The 10635-nt window shown below is 32.3% G+C and overlaps 2 protein-coding genes across 2 annotated transcripts; both read left to right on the forward strand.

Moving 5' to 3' along the window:
- The first annotated feature begins 446 nt into the window (after window positions 1-446).
- On the forward strand, window positions 447-3009 carry LOC140823293 (inorganic phosphate transporter 1-4-like). The gene is given in 4 exon segments (XM_073184563.1): window positions 447-639; window positions 1203-1482; window positions 1484-2058; window positions 2060-3009. Coding segments are annotated over 3 exon segments (1590 nt in total). The 5' UTR covers window positions 447-639; window positions 1203-1266; the 3' UTR covers window positions 2859-3009.
- Window positions 3010-6341: 3332 nt separating this feature from the next.
- Window positions 6342-8706, forward strand: LOC140823294 (mediator-associated protein 2-like). The gene is made up of 5 exons (XM_073184564.1): window positions 6342-6384; window positions 6909-7042; window positions 7312-7390; window positions 7481-7564; window positions 8378-8706. The coding sequence occupies exons 2-5, from the start codon at window positions 6914-6916 to the stop codon at window positions 8704-8706; spliced, it is 621 nt and encodes a 206-aa protein (XP_073040665.1). The 5' UTR covers window positions 6342-6384; window positions 6909-6913.
- The last annotated feature ends 1929 nt before the right edge of the window (window positions 8707-10635 follow it).

Genomic DNA, 10635 nt, shown 5'->3' on the forward strand with positions numbered 1-10635 from the left:
ACAAAAAAAATAATAAAGTAGAAATTCAATTATTAAATTTAAATAAAAATTAGTATAATCCTATTATATATCATATAAAAATTTACTATACATAAATATAAACTCGATTTTAGATAAAAAAAAATTAATTTACATGATGTATGCGAATGTCTACTAGTATAGTAGAATGTATTAATTAAGCAAAAATAATCATGAAAATTTAGTTACATACATACATACATACATACATACAAAATAATCATGAAAATTTAGTTTCATACATACATACATACATAATAAGCAAATAAAAAATTATATATAATTCTATATTTTTAAAAAACCAACAATGGAAAAATTGAATTTCGACAATATATTTATTCTTAAAAGTATAATTTAGCATGGCAATAATAGAGGGAGTGAAGAGGAGCGAAAGAAGGGGCGGGCTGTTCATGTTTCCGCATTTGACTGGTGCGGGAGGATGAATCGGGAAGCAGAAGGAATATGCCGGCGAAGATTCCAGTCTGTTGCGGTGTCCTCGCCACCTTATTTCTGTATATATATACGGATTCACACACAGAAACCCTAAAATATATCCAATACGTATCACTCTCTGATCTGTCTATCTCTCCCTTCTCTCTTTCTAGCTTCCGAAAGAAGCAGGTCAGTTTTTCATAACACAATATTTCGATTTTTGATTGAATTGTATATATGGTTTGCGTAACATGTGATTTGGGACATTGTGATAGGCGATTAGGGCAGTGATGGATTAAAAAAAAAGTTTCATAAATTTTGCAGGAAAGATCGTGTTTCATCATCGCATGATGTTTGTATTGTTTCGGGAATGTATTATTATGAACCCTAAGATATATAGATGTGCATCCACTTTCCGTATATGTGCATGCATATATGGTGTGCGATGAGGCCGGATCGAGTGAGTCACTCGATAAATTTCACGGTCATTCTTGATCTGTTTTGTTTGTCTTGATTTCGGTTGTTTTTTATGTCTTCGAGGTTCATTTCTTGTTTGTCACATTCAAATTATTGAATCAGAGTCTAGCAAAATGTTATCTTGTTTGGCATGAAATATGTCTCATCAAAATCAAGATTTCTGAAATCTTGAATCAGGAAAAATAAAGAAAATGTGATGATAGAACCACTATAACTTAAGAGTAGAATCGGATTTTAAGAAGTCGGCTTAAGATGTTCTTCAACAATTGTTGCAGATAGAGAGGACAGGCAGTGGAGGAAGATATAATCTAAAAAGAGAGTATATATCCAAAGAGAAAAATGGCTGGAGATAATTTAAAAGTGTTAAACGCACTCGATGTGGCCAAAACGCAATGGTACCATTTCACAGCAATCATCATAGCGGGAATGGGATTTTTCACGGATGCCTACGACCTCTTCTGCATATCCCTTGTCACGAAAATGCTTGGCCGCATATACTACCATGTCGAGGGATCACCCAAGCCGGGAAGCCTGCCACCCAATGTCTCTGCTGCAGGTAAACGGCGTTGCATTGTGCGGAACTCTGGCAGGGCAGCTCTTCTTCGGTTGGCTTGGTGACAAACTGGGCCGGAAGAAAGTGTATGGTGTCACCCTCATGCTCATGTGTCTTTGCTCCATTGCTTCGGGCCTTTCGTTTGGGAAGGAACCAAAGACGGTTATGGCCACCTTATGCTTCTTCCGGTTCTGGCTTGGTTTTGGTATTGGTGGAGACTACCCTCTGTCGGCCACCATCATGTCCGAGTATGCTAACAAGAAGACTCGAGGGGCGTTTATCGCTGCGGTGTTTGCTATGCAGGGGTTTGGAATTCTCGCCGGTGGAATTTTTGCTATGATTATATCTTCTGCTTTTGAAGCCAGGTTCAAGGCTCCGGCTTACGAGGTTGATCCGATTGGATCCACGATTCCACAGGCAGATTATGTTTGGAGGATTGTGCTGATGGTTGGTGCGATCCCAGCTATGCTGACCTTCTACTCTAGGCTGAAGATGCCGGAAACGGCCCGTTACACTGCGCTAGTGGCCAAGAACGCGGAACAGGCGGCAGCAGACATGACCAAGGTCTTGCAAATAGGATATTGAGGCTGAGCAGCACAAATTGGAAGCTATTCAACAGAACAAGAAGGCTTCCTACGGTTTGTTCTCGAAAGAATTCCTCAAACGACACGGATTACACTTGCTTGGAACCACAAGCACATGGTTCTTGCTAGACATCGCATTTTACAGCCAAAATCTATTCCAAAAGGACATATTCAGCGCCATTGGATGGATCCCTCCTGCGAAAACCATGAATGCTATTCAAGAAGTTTTCACAATCGCAAGAGCACAGACTTTGATCGCCCTCTGTAGCACGGTCCCTGGATACTGGTTCACAGTGGCGCTAATCGATGTTATAGGCAGATTTGCCATCCAGATCATCGGGTTCTTCTTCATGACAGTGTTCATGTTTGCTTTAGCCTTCCCTTACCACCACTGGACTCATCCCGATAATCGTATTGGATTTGTTGCTATGTATTCGCTAACGTTCTTTTTCGCCAACTTTGGGCCAAATGCCACCACATTTGTCGTGCCTGCCGAGATTTTCCCCGCCAGGCTACGCTCAACTTGCCATGGTATATCGGCTGCATCAGGTAAGATGGGCGCCATAATTGGTGCATTTGGGTTCCTATACTTGGCACAGAACCAGGACCCGAAAAAGGCTGATCCAGGCTACCCGGCTGGGATCGGGGTCAAGAATTCGCTTATCGTGCTCGGTGTGGTCAATCTTTTGGGCTTGTTGTGCACTTTCTTGGTGCCTGAATCAAAGGGGAAATCTCTGGAGGAAATGTCGGGTGAAAATGAGGATATGAATGAAGTAGAAACTGGTAGAAGTTGAACACTTGCTTTGATTATTTTACTTGAGCTATTCTTTTTCTTTGTAAATTGTTAGAGTTTGAGCTATCGAATCTGCATCTTGAAGGGTTAGATAGATTGTTTATTGCGACCAATTGGTAATAAATGGATTGTTCAGTTTTGTTATTTACTATCATGCATCAAGATTTGTTGAGAATGAAGGAGGACACGATCCACTACAGGAGAAAATGGCTGTTCACTCCATTCACAAACTAAAAGATGAAAAATGTATGCATTTTCTTCTGTATAACTGTAACTATTCATCCTACTTATATTCACAGAAAACGTATATAGATGATGTCTCACATGGGTTATAAAATACATGAGTTGCATTATTGATGGACTTTGACCGTCGTATCCATTTGAGCAAATTTTTGAGATTAAGGGGGGTGTATTAAGTTATAGACTTTACTGACTTTTATGGAGTTTAAAAGTCTAGAGGTATTCAAACTAGACTTTATATACTCCATACAAGTTAGTGGTATTCAATATAAACTTTTGTAGAATTTTAAAAGTCATGTGGTATTCAAATTGACTTTTAAAACTACAAAAGTTTAGGGGTATTCAAAATGTCAATAGACTTTAATGACTCTATGGAATTCTATTAAGTACAAGAATATAACCTAATGTACAACAATCAAATGTCAACAACAGTCTTTGGTTCAACCTAAAGATTTGATGTACATTTAATTGAGAATCTCCCAAATTCACATATTCACTACAAACTTGCATCTTTTCTCATCTATTTATTTTTGCATTTTATTTGTACTTTTTAAAAACATAATTAAAATTTAATTTTTTATTAATTATTATATAACATTTTATTTTTAATTATTTTCTTTAATTTTAGTTAATCTATATCTTAAATTATTGTATAAGCAAATTCATACCGATACTATACCAAAATTTTCGGTATACCGAACCAAAAAACTTTACATTTTAAAAAAAATTATAATTTATTGTTTTAAAATATTATATATTTTAAAAATTTTTTATATTTTTTCGGTATTTCGGTATATACCAAAATTTTCAAATTGGATATGTTACTGTACCGAAATCTTCGGTATACTTAAAATTCGGTAAATTCAATATTTTTTTGTTACGGTAATCTCGGTATATCGAAAATTCGGTATTTTTTTCCACCCCTAATAGAGCTTGTATTGGCATGTGCTATATTACACAATTTTCTTTGAAAGAAGTGTCAATTTGATGAATTTCAAATTGAACTAGATAATGAAGCTCAATTGTCTTCATCAACACAAGTTTATGAAGGTGACGACTTTGATCAGTTATTTAATACTAAAAAACAACAACGAGCAAATGCTAATGCATGGAGGGATACCATAACCAATGAAATGTAGAACGATGTCGTTTAAATTGTCAGTAATGATTAGATTTTTTTTATAAAAGACTACTCATTATTTTGAGTGTTCTTTTAATAAAATTTTATTATGAACTTATAAAAATATTGTTCATTAATATATTGAATTGACATAAAGAATTGAAATTTTGATTTCAATAAATTGGATAGTTCATTTGTCGTTTTTCACAAATTAAATTTATTTAACCTTTAAATAAGTAAAATTCATTTACATTTTCATAAATAAATAAAAATTTAAAATTGAATAGGTTATACATGTCCAATAATTATTTAAAAAAAATTAATAAAAAAATAAATCACAATTACAAAAGTCTACAAAAAAAGTCTATAAAAGTCTATGAAATATGTTTTACAATTCCATGAGATTCTATAAAAGTCAATCAAAATCCATCAACTCCACAAAAGTCCACCTTTTAAAAAAAGTCATTAAAAGTCATTAAAAGTTTAGATTGAATACACCCCCCTAAGTTAGGTCCAAGTCTCAATCTTAATATGATATCATGTCTCAGATTCCACTGTTATATGTTAAACCGTCTATAGTTGGGTCACACGTCTTGTAAATTTTATATTCTAGATGTTCATTCCTGGACACGAGGGAGGTGTGTTTGTTGTCCACATCGGTTGGATAAAACTCCGGGATTTGCATATATTTGAGTTAACTTTTTCAGTTGAGTTAGATTCAATTTCAAATCTCATTCTAAGAAGATTTTCTTCACCTCTGGTTATTCTGCAAGTAAATTGCACTGTATTTACAGTGTGTTTGGCAATCAGGATTTGAGAGGATTTTGTAGGATTTGGAATTGGATTTGAAAATACAAGTATTTGAAATTCCATTTGGTGTTTGGTTTAAAATTTAAAAATGGTATTTACAAATCAATTTCTTGTTTGGAGGAAAAAAGATTTGAATTTAGAATTTTAAAATTTTACTAAACTACCCTTAGAAAACATATAAACATAAATAACTAAAAAAAATTTAGAAATTAATAATTCTTCTCTATTATTTACATTTGTAAATTCAAAAATTAATTATTATTTATTAATCATAGTGCACATAAAATAATAATTAAAAAATCATTAAACCACTTCAAACTTTAACATGAAATTAATTATTAAACGTAAAAAGAGGCTTTGGTAATTACTATAATTTTTATTATATTAATCAGTAAATAACACAAGAAACTTATAAAATTCAAACAAAATCTTTCAACTTCTAAAAAAAGCTAAAACGAAAAAAAAGTCTAACCATTTAGAAACTTTTGGTGGAGAATGATGTGTTGGATAAAAAGTAATTTTATGTTTTTAAAATCCAAACCCACCAAATCTTATCAAATTTGATGGGATTTGGATATGTTTGTGGAAATCCCATGAAATCCTAAGCAAATCCGAATTCTTTTCTTTGAACATCTTGCCAAACAGTAAAAATAGGATTTTGAAATTACAGTTAGCTATGTATCATTATAAGAACTAGCAACCAAGAAACGTCGAATAACCCTTCTCTTTCAGCAATTTATAGGGCACAAAAAACTCTTAAACATCGTCTCACGAATTAATTTTGGAAGACAGATTTTCGATCCGAAATATAAAAATGTATTAGGTTTAATGATTTGATAAATGTATACAAGTAATCAAGTATTAGTTTAAGTAAAAATAGAGGAAATTTGGTGGTTTTAAGCTTTAAAAACCCGAAATCTGGTATTATGCACTAATTTGGATTATATTTTTTAGATAATTTTTTTAACAACTTAAAAATGGAATAAAAGAATCTGTAAATTGGCCAAGAACTTCATTTTGTAAGACTTCGATAATTTTATAAACAAAAAAAAGTTTGGAAAATTTTAAAAATATATACGCATTTTGTCTATCAAACCGAAAAAAAAAATTATTAAGTAAATGGATGTTGAACGTTTTAAAATTTTAATTATAATATTTTATTTACTATAAAAATTGTAACTTCCGTATATTATTTTAGGAAATGTTTTTATTAAAAAAAAACTATATTCAAAATTTTTTTATGTATTTATTTATTATAAATAAAATACGAAACCGTTTTAACCAATGATCCCTCTCGCTCGTTTATTTCAGCGGCGGTCGCCTGTTCATAACTGCACTCCGATAGTCCGATCCTCGAGTAATGAGATTTTTCCTTCTGTTCTTTTGTTATAATCTTTACTATCAAAGGCTTAAAATTTCTGAACGCAAAAATATTATTCCTATCTGCAATTCTTCTGAGAACACAAGTCAGATAAACTGTTTGTAAATTGCTTGTATTCTTATGCTTGCACGTGTGTTGCTCTGTTTATTTGTATTTAATTTAGAAAGATTTCATTTTTTTAAGTTAGAAAGATTTCATTTTTTTAAAGTTAAGAAAGATTTCATTTTTTTTCTTACATTGTGGCTATTCTTTTTGAATTGGGGATAAAGAGTTTCCTGTTTTGGTTGTATCCCTAGACAATGGTATTTTTTTAAAAAAAACGGGTGCTTTACGTGTTGATATGAAGTTTACATTTGTGATCGTGAACGTCTGTGTGCTGTTTTCCTATCAGCAATTTGTTGATATTTGGTGATATTTTGCTCAAGTGTTTTCTTTTATATTTTATCGATTCTATTTGACAAACGTTCTATTTACAACCTCTGTTTTGCATTAATTTTTAGAGGCAATGGATGTGTCCGCTGAGAATGATTACCAGCCCCCGAAAGAGTTTATGGAGGATAAGAAGGATCTGCTTGTTGATCTCAAAATAACGGACTCGACTGAACTCTGGCTTATTCAGTGGCCTATTAATCAAGTACGATTTCATTTATTCATGCATCTATATTTGAAATGGAGGGTATAGATTTGAAGCTTAGCAGGATTAAATTTTTTTCCTTCGTGTCTTGTCTTCTCCTTTGCATCAAACACGAGAAAAGCTTTCCTTAATAATCTTCTTTGTTTGTGTCTGTGATTCAGACTCCAAATGAACTACAAGCTGAAGCTTTTTTGCAAGGATCTTGATTATCAATTGCTTCCATGTGGTGTGACTCGTATGTAATTTGATTAACTGTTTATTGATTTCAGTCTCCTGATTTTGATGGGAAAGAAGTGTCTTTGAAACTCAATGGCGATGGTCATCTAGGGAGTTCCGAGTGCTCATCTGGTAATCTTGTTACAACTCTGTTGTCCTTGATGGTGTTCATTCTGTGGGATATGTCTATTAACTGCTTTACGCACGGATTTATCGTGTCAGGAAAATCGTACGACGTAGTTGGTCTGAAATCCCAAGGTCTAGAACCTATAGTTTTCTTATCTTCAACAGAGGAGGCAAAAATAGGCAAGCATTTATATTTTTACTGTCATTGCAGTTGGTTTTATTTCTACTGCCCAGTTGCTAATATTCATTAAGGCTTGGTTCTGATTATTGGACATGAATTGCTAGTTCTGGTTTAGCCTTTCTCTGTACATGTAGAACATAGTGATAGTAGTTAAGTATTTGTTCAGGGACCGGAGCTCATCAAACTTTGACTTAAAGGAAGGAATTGTGGTCAACTCTAATCTAAGAATATCTGAGCTTTTCTCTGCAAAATTACACGATCCCATAATTTTATAGCATTTAAAGAGTAATCCAACACAAGTGTATAGCTTTTAGGTTAGTTTGACCGCCAAAGCACCTCTTAAGCTTTTGGCTTAACAATGAAAATGTTTTTCTGGTTTTTGGCTTCTCCCTTGTCTAGTGTTTTGTTATTTTTCTCCTGAAGGATTTAATGATATACGTCATGTTTTTGAACTGATCTGCTTATTTCAACTCTATTGAGCAACATCTCGTGGTAATGAGTAAAGTCATGGTTAAGCATAATCATTGATCATGCTTTCCTCTGTTTTCCTAACAATGCTCCTAGTTGAAATTAGTCTTAGTTTGTATTTTAAGTTTTCAGAGAAATTTTGTCCGGATGGAACTATGTACGGGCTCGGAGATATTCATGCAATGATACATCAAATTGTGTCATCTTGTGTACTTGCAATGTCATCTCGTGTACTTGCAATATTATTCTTAATTATATATTGTAATTTGTAAACTGAGATCATAATGAAACGTATATTGTTCTTTAAACAATTACTCGTGTGAATTGCTGCTTGTATGCAACAGCCGGGAAGATTTCCAGATGGGTTTCTCTGATCCATTACCCAGAGCTTGGTGAGCTGAAAAAACGAAATACTCTCAAATCGAGCCAGTCTCAAAGGTCTTCCACGGCTACGTCAACCTTTTCGGGTCGCCCCTTGGCTACTCCAACTCGTAGTATTAAACCGAAAAATCCTCATACGATGAGTGGTCAAGTTACAACCACTCCGAGTAATAGAACCAAGAGTACTACCACTCGGGATTCAGGTAAGGGAAACAGGGTTGTTACATCGACAGGTTCCATAGAGCATTTGGAAGAGAGAAAATCAAAGAAGAAAAGGAAAACTGAAAGCTGAACCACGTATACCTTGTACACCATCACCGTCTGCAAAATTTGAATTTATGATTGATTTTGTTGAACATGGTGGATTTTAGCGAAGATCGATTTGCAAATTCACAATTTTCGTTTCTTGTATAGAAATGACCGCTACGGGTCGCTTGCTTCACACAAAAAAATTAAGGTGAAAACGAGAAGATACCAACATTTGATTAATTTCTAGAATAAAAAGTATGTGTTAGGCCACCTTTTAAATTTCTTTGTTTTTTCGTTGAAAATTATTTAAGAAATCCAGTGAAGTTCCGCCTATTGTACGCAGGTGTAGTATTTAAAGAGTCATCTTAATCTACACGAGTACTTCAGAAAAAAATATTATATCCAATTTTTTATTTGTGAGACGGGTCAATCTTATCGATATTCACAATAAAAAGTAATATTCTTAGCATAAAAAGTAATATTTTTTTTATAGATGACCTAAATAAAAGATCGGTCTCACAAAAATGACCTATGAGACCGACTCACACAAATTTTTCCCTATACGAAAAAAATCTTTAGGGATGGATAAAAAAAATCAATGATTATTATATCGATTTATAGCTATTACAAAGTAACCGTTACAAACTAGACATAAATTTTATTTTTGAATACAAATATAATATTAAATTATAGATAAAAATATAGATAAATTTATTAGAAAAATATAAATGATTTTATTTAAGCAAAAAAATAAGATATTATTAAAGTGAGTGAAACTAAAAAATATTTGGTTCGTGAGATATTTAATTATGAAAATAACGAAATATTTAATCGATGATGTGAACCACAATCTCACATATATTTAAGAAAAACATACCGATTATTGTTGATGTTCTAAAAGGGGCCCAATTTTTATTTATTTATTTATTTTTTATATTTGGTATGATAATTTCGTTCAAGTAACTTCTGACAAATACAAAATGAGCCCAATAATTTCTTAAAACATTATATTACGGTGGGGTTAAACAAATAAAGTTTATTATTTATTGTTTTCTTCTATTTAATCTCACTGTAATCAATAATTTAAGTAATCTAATTCAGTATTACATTTTACTTCTAATTATTAATATTTAAAATTATGCACTAACAAATAACTATTTTTTTTTTACATTTTTTCTTACCTTTTGTTTTTTTATTTTCGAAACTGTAAAACAAATTATTTTTTTGGGTTGAAAACACGATTCACGAATTGGTTACTTCTTATCTTAGATATTGCTAGATTATTTCGTTGGCTACCAATTTAATGACAATAATTTTGAGGGATTGCCTTGATAAACTTCGTGAGTTAAAAGCGTAATATATAATTAATCTTCTAATTCAGAAAGAGTAAAAGGAAGAAGCAATAAATTCCTTTGATAAACAATGAGTCAATATCTTAATCAATCTCATGCCAAATTAAACGAAAAGTTAGTGAAAGCCGTGGAATCAAAGTTTGCCAAAATTTTGGCTTGAAGTGATATGTTTTCTAAATTGAAAAAGATTGATTGCTTTTCATTTTGGATGAGCTTATAGCTAAAATTTAAACGATGTGAAATTCGCAATTATATATTCTACATAAAAACTTCTATCAGACTGTCTCAAGAGTAAATATTGTGAGATTGATTTTTACCCGACAAGATATATGAAAAAATATTATTTTTTATGTTAAAAATATTAATTTTTACTCTATGTATGGATGAGATAAATCTGTACGTCTACGATATAGATCCATGAGATAATCTCATAGTAGACTTACTCTATATTTTATTATTTAACCTAATTCGAATCGTATAAAACATGTGTAGGGTGTACGTCAGTATGTGTCTATGTACAAAACGAGTTACGTGTGCTACGTATATGTGTGTATACATACACGTGCATACACACATATATATAAAGATGGTAGATAAAAATAACAATATACATTGCCAAA

The sequence above is a fragment of the Primulina eburnea genome, chromosome 2 (genome assembly GCF_022965805.1).
Source record: "Primulina eburnea isolate SZY01 chromosome 2, ASM2296580v1, whole genome shotgun sequence".
Lineage (NCBI taxonomy): Eukaryota > Viridiplantae > Streptophyta > Magnoliopsida > Lamiales > Gesneriaceae > Primulina > Primulina eburnea.